Source organism: Acomys russatus, chromosome 18 (assembly GCF_903995435.1).
Source record: "Acomys russatus chromosome 18, mAcoRus1.1, whole genome shotgun sequence".
Lineage (NCBI taxonomy): Eukaryota > Metazoa > Chordata > Mammalia > Rodentia > Muridae > Acomys > Acomys russatus.
Window position 1 is genome coordinate 8,933,106 of NC_067154.1, and position 16,231 is coordinate 8,949,336.

At 43.2% G+C, this 16,231-nt stretch overlaps 1 protein-coding gene across 1 annotated transcript in view; it reads right to left on the bottom strand.

Annotated features, from left to right (window-relative positions):
* The window catches only part of Adam2 (ADAM metallopeptidase domain 2), a 45,403-nt gene that overhangs the window by 23,330 nt on the left and 5,842 nt on the right, over positions 1–16,231 (bottom strand). The window contains exons 5-11 of the mRNA XM_051160734.1: positions 12,340–12,416; positions 11,609–11,777; positions 8,493–8,549; positions 6,618–6,689; positions 5,179–5,345; positions 3,721–3,802; positions 850–986 (exon numbers count right to left, since the gene is read on the bottom strand). Of these exons, the coding sequence (XP_051016691.1) occupies positions 850–986; positions 3,721–3,802; positions 5,179–5,345; positions 6,618–6,689; positions 8,493–8,549; positions 11,609–11,777; positions 12,340–12,416 (761 nt within the window). The remainder of the gene's footprint in view (positions 1–849; positions 987–3,720; positions 3,803–5,178; positions 5,346–6,617; positions 6,690–8,492; positions 8,550–11,608; positions 11,778–12,339; positions 12,417–16,231) is intronic.

Here is a 16,231-nt window from a genome sequence, read left to right on the forward strand (position 1 = left end):
GTGGTTTGCGCTCAATCTGTATGACTCCACGAGCTTCTTGCCCACCTTGCTTGTCTCTGAACTTGCAGTGTTATGACATTTACATCCTGACCAATGGCCTGAGTCAGTGTTACAGCACAGGGATCTGTGTCAGCCAGGAACCCCGGCACGTCTCTCACAAAAGGCACAAAATCAAAGCAATTATTTGAGTTCTGTTCACTGGGGGTACTCACCATCTGGCACTATCTTTGGTTTTAAACATAATTATACTACAATATGATAAGTAAATATATCAACATAAAAAGATTTTTTCTTTCTCTACCCACGGGCTTTGGGAGGTTCCCAATGAGGGCCTGTGGCTCAGTGGGCAGAACGTTAGTTAGGTTTTTTTTTTTTTTTTTTTTTTTTTTGTCAAATTGATACAAGCTGGAGTTATCTGGCAAGAAGGAGCCTCCACTGAGAAGATGACTTTACTGAATTGGCCTGTGGGAGTGTCTGTGGGGCATTTTATTGGTCAACGGTTGATGTGAGATGGCCCAGTCCACCATGGGTAAGTATGTCCTGAACTGAAAAAGAAAGCATACTGGGAAAGGCATGAGGAGCAAGCCAGTAAAGAGACTCTTCCATGGCCTCTACCTCAGCTCCTGCCTCCAGGACTCTGGTCTTGCTGCGACTTCTCTCAGCGATGGACCGTGTAAGATGAAACGCACCCTCTCCTCCAGAGGTTGCTTTTGATTGTGGTGTTTGTCACAGCAATAGAAACCCATCTAGGATGCCCGGTTCCTAACAGGGTGGTTTTCTTTAGCTAAACATACAGGGATTAGCTTAACGCAAACCCTAGGGGCGAGGCGGCAAAGTCGAGGCTCTTACATTGCTTCCGGGTTCATCACGCAGAGGGACGCTTTGCACTGGCATTTGCTCGGATTGTCGTATGCTATCCCCATGCTGAGACTCAGCAGCTGAACTAAAATAATTGCAAGTGATTCCAGAGTTACGGCTTTGGGGTGCTGAAAAGAAAACACACCAGACCACAAATGCGCGTGTACACACTGCGGGAGGCATTCTGCTTACGACTTGGAAAATGCAACTAATTATTAACAATAGCCACATAGTAATGTGGAAGTGTGTACTGTGCTTGTCACAGAAGTGCTCCCCGCACTGTAACAATGTGTTATAGGCGGCACTGCAAACATAGGAATGATCTAAAATTTGGTTTTTTTAAAAGAATGTGAGTAAAGTGAGACACTCAGAAAAGATGATTTAAATAAATTTAAATGGGATATAATTTAGTTAGAATATTGAGATGCATAATAAAAGTAAGTTTGCAGGGTCTGGAGAGATGGCTCAGTGTCTTAGAGCTACTCTTCCAGAGGATCCAGGCTTGATTCCAAGCACCCACATAGATGCTCACAACTACCTGAAACTCTAGTTTCAGGAGATCTGACACCTTTTCTCTGGTCTCTGAGAGCACTGCATGCTTGTAGTGTACAGATGTACATGCATGCAAAACACTCATACACATAAAATAAAAACAAAATAAGAAAGTAGTAACTTTTTTTTAAAAAATTGCGAGTGATTAGAAAATTCAAAACAGTGCTGAACTTTCTCTCACGTTAAAGAACAGCAAGCGTCTCGTCTTCTAGATCCAGACAGAAATGACACAAGGATGACCACTGTGAACCCCACCCAGGGTTGTTCAAGCCAACCGTCTCCCAAATGCTCACGGGTTAGGAAGAAAAAGCCTGGTGTCCATTTGCATGGGAAGCAATCTCACATATTATGAAGGCTGCAATAGTCAGATCCATGGGCAGAGCGCTGTGTCGGATGAAGCATGTATTCATTTGACATGAACGTGGACATGTATTATATTGTGTGCCAGTGGTGTGTGTGTGTGTGTGTGTGTGTGCACACGCGCGCGCGTGCGCACATACATGAACATGCTCATATGGGCATGTATGTGGAGGCCAGAGGTTCACCTCAGGTGTCTTCCTCTTTGCCCTCCACCTTATTTATTTATTTATTTATTTTTTTTTTGAGACAAGGCCTGTTGTCAAACTTGAAGATTGTAAATTAGCTGGTGGGGAGCGCTATAGCAGCTGGGGAGCACTATAGCTGCTGGGGAGCACTAAAGACACTCCCCTCTCTGTCCTCCTAGCACTGGAGTTATAGCATGCGCTACCACACTCAACTTTCTTATGTGGTGACTGGAAAATCAAGTTCTCATGCTCACATAGACGGTACCTATCCACAGAATCACCTCCTGGTCCCTGTTCATTAATTTATCTGTAATAACCACAGTCTGTGTATGTGAAACAAGTGGTATACTTGAATATGTATAATTATATATTTATTTATATATTCTATATTTTATTATGTATATTTTATTTATATATATTATGCATATAATATAAATTTTTTGTCAATTAAATAATTAGAACTTTAAAATGTACACTGATTAATTCCCACTTGCTTCTCAACTAACAGCTGTGCTTGGGTTGTGTTTTTCCATACAGATTTTTAGAAAGCAGTACAATAGGTTATGATGCCTTGCTGGCACTGCACGGCCCTGGGGGATTATGGAAAGAGAGAGGGTGGTGAACAGGGCACATTAGCGAGCCAAGCTGCACCTATGCATTTCAGCATCTCACCCCTGTGGATATTGGCTGTTGCTGGGTTTCTCAGCTAAAGATCAGTGATGGTTATCCCAAAGAAATGTGGGGGAAGAGAGAAGTGCTGGGGAAGGCCTCTGCCAGTCACTGCTCCACCCCAGGAACCACTGTGCCTTGCCCATGAATCTCAGACTTTCTAGTGCTCTGCAGCTGGACATTGCTTGGTGGCCAGTTTGCCTTTAGACAGATGTGCTTTCTCTTCATTAACACTGAAGCGCTTGCTTCGTGTTAGCGCTCTCTCTCTCTCTCTCTCTCTCTCTCTCTCTCTCTCTCTCTCTCTCTCTCTCTCTCTGTGTGTGTGTGTGTGTGTGTGTGTGTGTGTGTGTGTGTGAATGTTTGAGGAAGTCCTACACCCCACCCTTAGAGACCAGGAAATCGCTTTCTCCATAAAATAAAAGCTACACTTTCCAAAAATACAGTTTATGAGTCTCAAATACAATCTTTTTCTCTCCCAGCTCCATTGTGCTCCATTTTGCTTACTAGAGGGCGATCTTTCTATGCTGCCCCCTCTGAAACTCCAGCTGACATCATGTAAACACAAACGTAAAAGAAAGGAGCAGGTTCTATAGTGAGAAGCACTGGTGTCAGAACCACACCAGTGTCAAAGCCCTTGGAGCCCAACAATAATGTCATTGTTGTTGTTTTTCGAAACAGGGTTTCTCTGTGTAGCCTTGGCTGTCCTGGACCTGGTTAATAGACCAGGCTGGCCTTGAACTCACAGTGATCTGCCTGCCTCTGCCTTCCAAAGTGCTGGGATTACAGGTGTGCGCTGCCACGCCTGCCTCTACAATAATGGATATTTTAATGAAAGTAATATATCAAGGGAATATTTAATTTTATACTGTTTTATACAGCATCCTGTTACACATTGTTTAAATATTTCTCTCTGTCTCTCTGTCTCTCTGTCTCTCTCTCTCTCGAGGAGAGAGGAGCTGGTTGTGAGCTAAGGATGTGAGTGGGTGCTGGGAACTGAACTGGGTCCTCTGCAGAGGAGCAAGCACTCTCCAGCAAAAAGCCTCCCCTCCCCCACCGCCTTGAACATTTTACCCAAGCAGCTTAAAGCAGAGCTTACCAGAGCAACAGCTCCTGCATAGTCTTTGTGACACATCTTCCCTTGAAAGGTGGCACCAACATAATTGGAAGCATCTCTGTAGCTAAAGTGAAGATAGATTATAAACATAGAAATTTGCAAAAGTAAGCGCAGCTAATTTGTCCACAGGACAGATTCTAATTTTGCCCATGGATTCAAACTCTTAAATTTCCCACTAACATTGGTGTGACAGGGGTTAAGATGTGCCCAATGCTCCTGCATTTTCTAAAAACAATAAAATCCAGTTAAAAAAAATCAGAAAGTGCATTTTTACACAGATTTCTATGAAGATTAATTCAATGCAGTAACTATTTTAGAATAAGATGGATATATTCCACGAAATAAATATGATGAGAATAAATACAATTCCTTAAAATGACAAAATAAGGGCAAGGAAGCTGGCGCGGGGGCACAGTAGGGAAGAGATGTGAGGTCCCTCATACTCTGCAGGAGTTAACCTGCCGCACTGGAGGTGTGCATGCTACAGCGTACTGAAAGCACTTCAATTCATGCACCTTCTGAAATTACCAATGTCAGAAAGCAAGCAGCCAATTAAAGAGGAGATGCTTGCATACTAAAAAATTCAATACAATACAGTATGGCTATGTTGCCTTTGTGGCGTGTTAGAAGGGTGGTTCTCAACTTGTGGGTTCTGCCCATTTTGGCTGAGCTCTCTTGCCAAAAATATTTACACTACAACTCAGAACAGTAGTAAGAATACAGTTATGAAGTAGCAGTGGAAATAACTGTACGGTGTGTGTTGCAGAGTCATTGTAACGTGAGGAACTGTATTAGTGGTCACAACTACTTCTCGCCACCTTATTTTCTGAGACAGGGTCTCTAACTGACCTGCAGCTTGCTGTGAGGGCTGGGCTGGCTGCCTAGAGAACTCCAGGGATCTCTGTGCTCTACACCCTCAGCCCCGGGGTTACAGCAGTACAGGCCACTTGGCTTTCACATAGGTAGGTGCTGGGACTCTGCCTCAGAGCTTGGGTCCTCAGAAATGCACGACAAGCACTCTACCCACTGAGGCACCTGTTCAGTTCCTCCTTCTCCTCCTCATCGTTGTTGTTTTATATTATTATTATGTTTAAAGCAAAGCAAAAATAGTTACATTCATAGGATCCAGACAGGCCTTCCGGATGTGAACTTCTGATGCACAACTGGGGCGTGAGATGGAGGGACATGTGCTCTGTGGTAAGAAGGCATTTGGAAACAGGACTGAAGAAGTGAGCTCAACTCCAGACCACCCAAGGGAGGGGTCCTAATCACCCCACCTAACAGTTGCCTGCTGTTGTATACATGGAGGGGAGAAATCACCGACAGCTTGGTTTTTTGTTTGTTTGTTTGTTTCTCTAAAACACCTGTGGACTGTTGGAAAGGGGTCATATGTGCCAGTTTTTCTTGATATAGCCTGTCATAGCTTGAGAGTGTACTTACACAAGTAAAAATGCCATATCGTGCGGACGCAGAACAAGATAAGACTGTTTCCACTTCAGGAACCTGTAGAGCAGCTCATTGGCATTGCCAGTGGTCGAGATTTTGTTTTCGTCGATCCAAAATTCCAGGGAAGACAGAATTACTGTAAGATTAAAGGGGGCAAAAATCTAAAATAGAACACAGACAGAAAACCTGTTCAAACAACACGGTCTAGTGGGACTGGGCAAAAGAGCTTTGAAAATGAAATGAGCTCAAGTCACGCATTTAGTAACTGGAGTGTAGATTTGGACTCAGTATTTAAAAGTGTTGGTCAGCGGTAAGTGTCCTGGTCATAAACGTCACACTGGAATCGTTAGGCTAATTTGTTTTATTTTATTTGTATTTTGACTGCATGTATGTATGGACATCACATGTGTGCTTGGTGTTCAAGGAGGTCAGAAGAGGACATGAGATCTCCTGGAACTGCAATTAAAGATGGTTGTGAACTACCATGTGGGGTGCTGGGAACTGAACCCAGATCCTGTGCAAGTGCAACAAGTGCTCCTAACCATTGAGCCATCTCCCCAACCCCATGGATACCTTAAAACGCTTGCATTTAATCAAGGCCCCCCCAGGAATGTCTTGTATATACTCTTTGCAATGACCCACTTTAAAAGTATAGGAGAGCAGAAACTTTAAGTCCAACTTAATGGGCCTTACAACACTCAGCATGCATCTTTATGCAACACTACAGAAGGAGGTATGGGGGTTGTTCGGAGGCAGCAAGTGTAGTGGTCTGAGTGGTCCCTCAGAGGCGCCGGCATGTGGATACCGGTCAGCAGCTGGTAGCATTGTCTGGGGAGTTTTAGGAGGTATGGCCTTGCTGGAGGAAGTATGTCACTGGAGATGGGTCTTTGAGGTTTCAAAGCTACACACCACTCCCAGTGCACCTGCCCTGCTTCCTGCTTTCCGTTCCAGGCATGAGCCTTCACCTTGAGCTCTAGGTGTCATGACTGCTACCAACCACCATTAAGGACTCTAACCCACTGCAACTGTAAGTTCAAATAAACCCTTCTTTCTATAAGTTGCCGTCATTATGTTGAGTTTTTTCCCCCAGTCTTCTTTTTTAAAATTTGCTTTACATCCCAACCATAGCCACCTCTCTTCTCTCCTCTCTATCTCACCCCCATCTCTCTATTTACCTCGCTTATTCCTCATAAAAAGGGAGGCCCCCAACCATCCCAGAACAACAAGTCCCATCAGGACTGAGGGAGTCCTCTTCCACTGAGGTCAGCCAAGGCAGCCCTGCCAGAGGGAAGTGATGGAAAAGCAGGCAGCAGAGTCCATGCCAGAGAAGGTCCCTGCTCTCCTTACTAGCTGTTTTATCACAATAACAGAAATGTAACTAAGATAGCAAGTGTAAAAGCATTTTAAAAAAATACAAGAAAGAAAATACTTACAGCATTTGCCAGTCCAACCAACTGGAAAATCTTTTGAGTGACAACGGCTGTATCAGCACCGATATGATCATACTGTAAAATAAATTTGTCATATGTGCACATACTTATATTTGCTTAACACTGATGACAGCAATTCTTCTGTTATAACTTTAGTATATGCAGAAGGAAGAACTCAGATAGGCAGGCTGTTTGTAGGGATGTGTGGAAGGAAGAAGTGAGAACATTTCTTTTCAAATTCTGCTTGCAGTGCTAGCTCTAGCAGCTAGCTAAACATATACAAGCAGCAGTGGGAAAAATGAAAACTTATTCTTTAAATGGAAAAAAAGAACTTTAACATAACAAAGTCATAAATTGCTTAAATCACTAACATATTTTAATTGGCATTATTTTATTATTCATACCATATGATACATAGTATAAAAATGGAAAATATAAAAAAAAGTGAAAAAAGTACAAGATGTAATTCCACTATTAACAAATTAGGAATAATAGGTCATGACATAGAATGGTAGTTTTAAATTATTTAGACGCAAATATCTCAGTGTTTGCCTGTATGTGTGCATGTACACCACACGCATGCAGTGCCCATAAAGGCCAAAAGAGGGCACCAGATCACAAGGGCTAGACATAGAGGCTGTTGTGAGCTACCACATGGGCGCTAGGAACCGAATTCAGGTCCTCTGAAAGGGCAGCAAGTGCTTTTAACCATAGAGTCATCGCTCTACCCTCAGGAAGTAACTTAAGACTGGAAAAATTCCAGAATCTATATGTGGAGAGCTCCCAAAACGTTACATACTGAGGGATTCCATTCATATAACATTTTGGAAATAAAAAAATAAAGTAAAAATGAAGAACACATTAGTTATAAAAGCTAGGAGATTGACTGAGGGAGATGTGTCGCTAGAAAGCAGCATCAGCAGCTCTCTGTTGGGGTTTGAGAATCCTGGATCTTTTTTTTAAAAGTAATTTATTCAGATTACATCTTAATTGTTATCCCCTCACTTGTATCTTTCTGTTCCTGTCCCCTCCCTCTTTCATCCTTTTCCCCTTTCCTAGGTCTGTGACAGTAGGGGATCTCCTCCCCCACTATAAGATCACAGTCTATCAGGTCTCTTCCTGGTAGCCTGCTTACTCTTCCTCTGAGTGTCACCCGGTCTCCCCACCAAGGGGAAGTGGTCAGATAGGGACACCAGAGTTCACGTCCGAGTCAGTCCCTGCGCTCCACACAGCTGTGGAAAATGTGCTGTCCATTGGCTAGATCTGGATAGGGGGTCTAGAGAATCCTCTATCTTGATTGCGTCGGCTGCAGTGTGCGGGTTGCTGCAGCACTGGCAAAGGCGTCTGTGTAAAGAGATGACAGGATGTGCACACGTTCTTGCAAATATGTGTGAACACACAACTATCCTCACAGAAGAAGGAAAACTAACAACCAAGGAACTATTGTAATGATCATTTTAAAACATCCCCCAGTTGTGACAAAAGGAATAATGGAGAAGCAAAAAAGAGGGCAAGAAATTGAGTTTATTAAAATCCGCTAATGTGAAGTTATCAACTCTTCTCTGTCAAAAGTTGATTCTGCGAGACATTGGAGAATTGCTTTTCTTTTCTTTTCTTTTTTCTTTCTTTCTTTCTTTTTTTTTTTTGAGACAGGGTTTCTCTGTGTAGCTTTGGCTGTCCTGGACTCCCTTTGTAGACCAGGCTGGCCTTGAACTCACAGTGATCTGCCTGCCTCTGGAATGCTGAAATTAAAGGCGTGTGCCGCCACGCCCGGCCTGAGAATTGCTTTTCTAATGCTTCATTGATAACAACAGCAGCAACAACAAAAATAATAATAACAAACAACTAGCAAGACAGATACAATTAGGATACGCTTACCATTTGTTTCTCAACTACAATGTGTATTTCCAGATAGTGAGAGACAGGTTGCTGTAGCTGAAAAAAAAATCCACAAACTCAATATTGATACTGAAGAATGGCCTCAGTTGTTTTAGTTTTTATCCCTACTGCCAATGAGATCAGTGTGATGAGGTTTTCATATTGGAAACTGAACCAGAGAGATCACCAAAGCAGGGTCTCCCCAGGGCGGTCCCCTGCTCCAGTGTCGGCACTGCATCAAGCATTTATTTTATCCAGAAAATAACCCACCTCCCCTTTCCTTTCTCTGTGTTCTCATCGGTATTATATGCAGTCGTTAGCTGAGTGACATTCCTCTTCAATTTTATCTTTAAATGTAAAAGCACTTCTCTGTACTGTATGTGTGCATGTGAGCATGTGGGTGTGTGGGTCACGTGTGTGCAGGTGAGCACGTGGGTGGATGCATCACACGTGTACAAGTGAGCACATGGGTGTGTGCGTCACATGTGTGCAGGCGAGCACGTGGGTATGTGTGTCACATGTGTGCGGGGCCAGTGTTTGCCGTCCTCTTGGATATGGACTTGCAGTTCTTCCCCAGGCCGGGTAGAGGAGAATTCACCCACATTTTGCTCTTGAATTTTCAACAGTTTTAGATACTGGATCTCGGCTCTACTTAGAGTTTATCTAATTTTATCATTTAACAAATTAGTATTCAGCCATCCCCAGACCTTTCAGGTTTCCCTTCTGACCACACAGTCCTGTCTCACATTATGTCTGTGGAACTAGTGTTACATCTGCCAATCTGATGTTTTCATATCTGGTGGTCACCTGTGACTCCTGTCACCTGCATTGTCACACAGTTCTTTGGTTATTTTTCTTTGTTCTACCTTCCAAATGAACAACCTAAGTTTGTAAACATCTCCTGTTAAAAGCATTGGGGGCATACCCAGAGGCGGAGGGGGGGTAGCAGGCCATATTGCATTAATCTTTTAATTGTTATAAAATAAGCAACTATGATTTTATAAGTAGGCTAGAAATTATCCTTAAGTGATTATTACTTATATTTCCAAAGATGATGATAGGCTAAAGTCGAGTAAGTAAAAAAAAAAAAAAAAAAAGAGTAAGGACGTTGCCTATTTCCAACAATGGTGGCACTGACAGCCATAGTAATGTTCCATAAGGTGAGGAATGTAATAGACACAAAAATAAAATAATCATAGCAGCACAAAGTAGACTTGCAGGTTTTAAAGAGCTCTATGCTAGTGGTGGACAACCCCCTACGTCACATGACTGAGAGCAACTGTAACTAAAACAAGACCGGGATTGAATTCTAGGAGTGCAGAAGATGCAGCCACTTTGGAGAGTAATCTGGGAGCTGTTTAAAGTATGAAATATACTTATAAGATGACCTAGCAACTCAGTTCCTAGCATAGACCCAAGAGAAATAAAAGCTTATTATCAACACCAACATTTGCTTACAAATGTTCCTGGCACTGTATTGTTTAAACAGTGGAAATCACCCAATTGCTCACCTGAGAGTTAATTAAATGTGGTATATTCCTGAAATGGAATATTACTCAAACATAAAAATAAATTGGCATTTCAAAATACTGCAATTATGAGTACATTGGTAGCCACCTACAGTGATGCACATCTGTAATCCCAGCACTCAGGGTGGCAGAGGCAGGCAGATCTCTGGGAATTTGAGGCCAGCTGGTCTACAAAGTGAGTCCAGGACACCTAAGGCTACACAGAGAAACTCTGTCTCAAACAAACAAACAAACAAAAAAGAGTACATTGGTGGGTAAAAATCACAAAAGAGACACATTTGATGTAAATAGTTTCCAATAAATGGCAGGCAAAATGGAAAAGATACTGTTATTTAACTTAAGACCAGATCCTAACAAGATACAGAACAGCAGCAATGGGTGTGTATCTCAATAAGTCCTTACAGACGTGGACAGACACTCGTTAGTAACCACTAACATTGTTATATTGTTCAAGAAAGCCTTGTATTTACTTTGCAATATGACTAGTTTAATATATAATACAAAACACACAAAACAATATGACATTTTAAAAGTATCTTAGAGGGTAAAATCTGAACAATTTTGAAATAGTTGATTAAAAAAAGTTTAAGATGAAGAGTAAAGGAATAAGAACATAACACAACTGAGAAATGAGGAGATGGTAGATTAATTTTCTTTCTTTCTTTCTTTTCTTTCTTTCTTTTTTCTTTCTTTTTTTTTTTTTTGAGACAGGGTCTCTCTGTGTAGCCTTGACAGTCCTGGACCTGCTTTGTAGACCAGGATGGCCTCAAACTCATAGTGATCTGCCTGCTTCTGCCTCCAAGTGCTAGGATTAAAGGTGTGCTCCACCATGCCTAGCCTGATTAAATTTTTTTCAAGATTTATTTATTATGTATACAATGTCCTGCCTGCATATGTGCCTGCATGACAGAAGAGGGCACCAGATCTCATTATAGATGGTTAGGAGCCACCATGTGGTTGCTGGGAATTGAACTCAGGACCTTTGGAAGAGCAGTCAGTGCTCTTAACCTCTGAGCCATCTCTCCAGCCTCCAAGATTTAATCCATGCCTTTTCTACATGTGTGAATTAAAACTGACACCATGAATGACTGAATAAAGCAAAGTCGCTACGTTAAAAACAGCAACAAGCTATCTGAAAGAACCACAGTTTCACTGAGACATATGCAGCTTTAAGATACTAGCATTCCAGCCAGTCTAACAAGATTCAGCAACTTACAAAAAGCAAAGACATGCAAGTAGGAGGGAAGATACAGGAGGAGGGGCCGCAGACAGAGTGGGAGTGGGACGAGATAGGGGCATGGTGTGGACACGATCAACACACATCATATGCATGTATGGAATTGTCAAAGAATAAATGCAAATATTTAAAAACCAAAACTTTATAAATTGATAGTATCAGAAACAAAAGGAGGGGGGGCAACACTAACAGTATTAAAAAATATCAGGAAAAACTGAAAACCTAGTTTTAAAGATTGTGTCAGATGAGCTTTCTGACCAACATATCCCTGTGGTATCTATGTGTGTGGAAAAGTATGTAAATAATTTGTTTATCAGAAAATTACTTGGCACCACTAGTTAATCCCTGACCTTGGCACTTTGCATCTTATACTGCAGATTCCTTAATTCAGTCTCCTTCTCAGCGTAGAGCAAAGCATCTCTTTTTCTAGGCTCCACTTGATAGATCACATGCTCAAAACCAATGGAAGATTCCAGTGGCTCGATTCCATAGCTAACATTTCCAAACTGGAGAAAGCCCCTGACGAAAGATAAAACAGCAACAGCAGTGAGCTATAAATGAAACAATGTGCGTGAAAGCGGCAGTCAGTTGCCACGGGATCAATGCATTTTCATGAGTCCATTAATTCCTACTGAGCTCCTGAAGGGCCACAAGCTGAGTGGCCCACAGAAGAGGGATGTGATGGGGATTTCCCAGCTCTTCATATTTTTATGACCTCTGTGGGGCTGGAGAAATGGCTGAGTGGAGAAGAGCACTTACTGCTCTTGTAGAGGACCAAGGTTTGGTTCCCAGCTCCACATGGCAGCTCACAACCACCTGTTGCTCCAGTGTTCTCATATAGGTGTGCGCAAGCGTGCGCGCGCGCACACAAACACACACACACACACACACACACAAATAACAAATCCTGGGAAATTTTTATGAACTCCAAATTTAAGGAAAACTTAAATTCAGTATGAGGATAGAAGCTATTATTTAAAATAATTTCCATTTATAACTCATTTTATATTCCATGCACTTACACACATACACACACTAATTTAACAATCACACCATTTTATATACAATTACGTATTACAACCTGAGTCCAGTACATGTGCTAATAATCGCCAAAGAATTTGGATAACCTTCAATGTATCCTTGGAAGTAGCAGACATTCTGAAACACAAAGATAAAATGTACAATGTCCTTGTGGTAAAGATAACATCATCAAATACCTCAAGTTGTGAGCTATTTTTTGTATGTATCAAATACCAGCCGTTTTCAAAGCGCCACTCAACAACTTTCCAAAGTGTTCTTATGGTGTTATAAATAAACAACCATATACATTTTCTACATTTTCATATTCTCCATCCCTCTTTTCCCCCCAGGGTCTCATTATGTAGCCCTGGCCTGCTTGGAACTCACTATGTAGACCAGGCTAGTCTTGATCTCCTGGAAATCTGTCTGCCTCTGTCTCCTTGAATACGATTTGTTTTATCAATAATTAGGATATGGCAAAGACCATCAAAAACTTGTTTTGTTTTGCCTTCTTCTGTCTTAATTCTACATGTTAGAGAAGCAAGATGAATCCAAAGGAGAGATTATTTTCAGGAGTATTTTGAGTGTGATGCTCAATTGGCTTGCACAGAGCCTCTCACAGAAGCCAATAATAACCCAAGCCACAGGGCCGTGTTACATTCGCTGAGCTTCTCACTATGTGGCTTCCCACTTCTCTTCTGCAAGTGAGACAAGCAGGGGATCAGGAGGCTGCTAATGGTTCAGTCTTTCAGGTTCTGGGAGGTGGGCCAGGGCCTCTGAGGTTCTGGAAATGAGATGCAAAGCCTTGGAAGAGAGGGAGGCACAGAAGGAGGTCCCAGGATGCACCCTCAGGTTCAACTCCTGTATCTGCCATTGGGCTGAGGATGTAGTATCGCAGAGAGACCCAAGTGTTTTCCAAGGCTACCTTCACCCATCCCTGTAAATGCCCCCCAAGCCCCCCACCCATCCCCATTGGCCCTCCCCCTCCATCCCCACCCCCTCTAGTCTGTCTTTGAGGACAGAATGGAGGTTCCTTTTCAGGAAGGGCAGGCAGAATCCACCTGGATCCAAGATGGCTGCCAGGCTGACCATGTGACATCATCGAGCCTTGGTATAGTTTCCATACTAAGTGACTCACCCACCAGCCCCAGGGACAGAAAGTACTGGACCGTCAAAGAGTCAAAGAGAGGCAGGAAGTTCCTGTTGTATAGATACGTATAACCTCCCCTGAGCAGGTGAGCTGAGAACTGTGGGGTGTAGAGTGGTCTACTCTGTGTATCTGATAAACTGTGCTGGTGATACTCAGCCTAGGCTCCATCTTTGACTCTGTGGCACTAAACAGTTATCTCTCCAGGGTGCAGACAATAATCTATGGGTAACATGGGAAGCTGGCAAAAACTAAGACGCTTAAGGTTTACAAGCCCAAGCCAACACTGGGGACACCTACAGTTGACTTCTTTCAATGCTGGAGTTTGAACCTAAGACCTTATGCATGCTAGGCAAGAACTCTACCACTGGCCTATGACTCCAGCCCAAGACTGAAAACTCTTCAAAGATTCGTAAGTATTTTGATTACATCATTGAATATGGCCGGTACATGATTAAAAATATATTAGCAGGTGTGGTAGGGTACACCTTTAATCCTAACCATCCAGAGTCAGAGGTGCCAGCAGATTGCTGTGTGTTTAAGCCCAATCCAGTCTACACAGCAAGTTCTAGGCTAGACAAGGTTACATAGTGAATTCCTGTCTCAAAAAATAAAATAAAAAAGTACACATGTTGCACGCGTGCACATACACACATCCACTCACAGATACTTAAATAATGGTAGAAAGGTGCCACAGAGCCAAGAGAAAAACCAAGATGACAGTTCAATCTGAAAAGACAGGATTTTTAAATTACTAAATACCAAAACAGATTCTAAAACCAATGCCAAGAGTGCCAGAGAAAAACTGGGAGCAATAGAGGATCAGGTCGGAAGTCTAAGAACTATGGAGCATAAAAGGCCAGTTAGGATACCAGGTAGGTTTCACAGAGAGAAGCAAGGGTCAAGAAACCCTTCCAAATCAGTCAGTGAGAACTGCCAAGAAGGCCTCACTCTACAGAGGAGGGGACAGAGGCAGAAGAAGCTGAAGGAACATAAGGAGGTGGAGTTACAGGACAACCGGGGGCAGAAGTAGAGGGACACTCCCCACAAATCCCCGGAAGCGGCCAAATTTGGACTTGCCTCACTTAGTCAGGAGTCAAGGTCAGTCCTACTGTGTTCTTGCAACTGTGGTGGAGCAAAGCCCAAAGGAGCTGGTCCAAGTCATGCTTCAGAAACCCTTTCATTAGCATCAGCTTTTTAGTAAAGACCAGGAGTGAGCCACAGAGATGCCCTCAAGAGCGAAGATGAGGATGCTGAATCTGCCGGGAACTGGACATTGATGCTGGCCGGATGTGCTTTCTGATCACCAGAACTGACTGAGATGGCCTGGAGAGAGGTAGGCAGTCAGCAGATAACAACCAGTCTCTCTGGCGTGTTATTCACAACACAAAGAGGCATAATAAAGCAGAAAGAAAGGAACGGGTTGTAGGGAGAGGGGCTATGCTATATTTGTGAACCTTCTCAGTGTTCAGCCTCCAAGTAAGCCGCCTGGCCAGTGAGGGGCAGGTGGGAAGCAGGTGTGCAGGAGGAGTGTCCTGGGTTGAGGCAGACATGGAACCTTGGCCTGCACAGCTGCACCTCCAAGGTGGACACACTAGATTGGAGGAAGCTGTAGCCCAGGTGTGTCCTGGGACATCATTAAGACGAGGAAGCAATGAGCCAGCAGGGAACAAACAGTGTCTGGCACTGAGGGAAAGGACAAAGAGAAGCTACAAAATGACATCACAGGCTTAACACCCGGTGGGCAGGAGCGAGGACAGACTTTGCTACGATACTACAGACAATCAATGAAACTGGTAACAGCTACAAGTGTCCAGGGGTGGAGGAGACAAAACTCAGACTGCTTACATGACACGGTGCAAACACAATATTGCAGGATATGTAAAGAAACAAACAAGCACAAAATGACTGGGGAAAGGAGGCATTTGAAAGACTCTCCCGGTTACCTAGAGCCTGCATGCTTGGATTGCCACCCTGCCCCCGATCCCCAGTGTGCCGGGATCAAGCCATGGAGCCTGGTTGTCTACATGCCTGCTAAGACATGATAGTGTTAATTGTCAATTTGACAGAATCTAGTCACCTGGGAGGCGGGTCCCTGGGAAGGTCTTTTGAAGAATTACCATGATTTTGTTCACTGAGTTGGGCGTACCCATTCACTGTGGGTCAGCAGCACTCCCTGCCTGGCATGCAGGCCTTTGTAAATGAAGAAAAGGAGCTGAGCAGTAGGATGCATCCATCACTGTCTGCTCCTAACCATGGGTGCAATGTGAACAGCTGCTTGAAGCTCTAGCCACCACGCTTCCCCAACCATGATGAACTTATTAAACTGTGAGCCAGAAACAAGCCCTCTCTCCATGAAGCTGCCTTAGCAAAGGCAACGATGCCTGTACTCTTATACAGCATTAGGAAAACACATCTAGGTGCAAGGACCATGTCTACTGTTTGTCTTGTTAAAATCTCAGCCACTAAAAATGATGACATCACTCTCTAGAAAATGAAAATGCAAAGGAGAAAAAAGAAAGAGGAGGAGGAAGAAAAAGTGGGGAGAGGAAGCAGCAAACACAGGGTGAGCAATAGCAATAATTTAACCAGTGCACTTCAGACGCAGGGTAGTTTTGCAGTTCTACACACACACACACACACAGACAAATGTGTACACCATTGGGAAACCAATAGTTTGGAAACATTGTAGTCTGACTGCATTTAATAATTACCTGCTTAATGGACTAAGCACATACTACCAGAAGGAAATGATTAAGTTCATGTCAAAACTAAAGAGGGGCCGGGTGGTGGTGATGCATGCCTT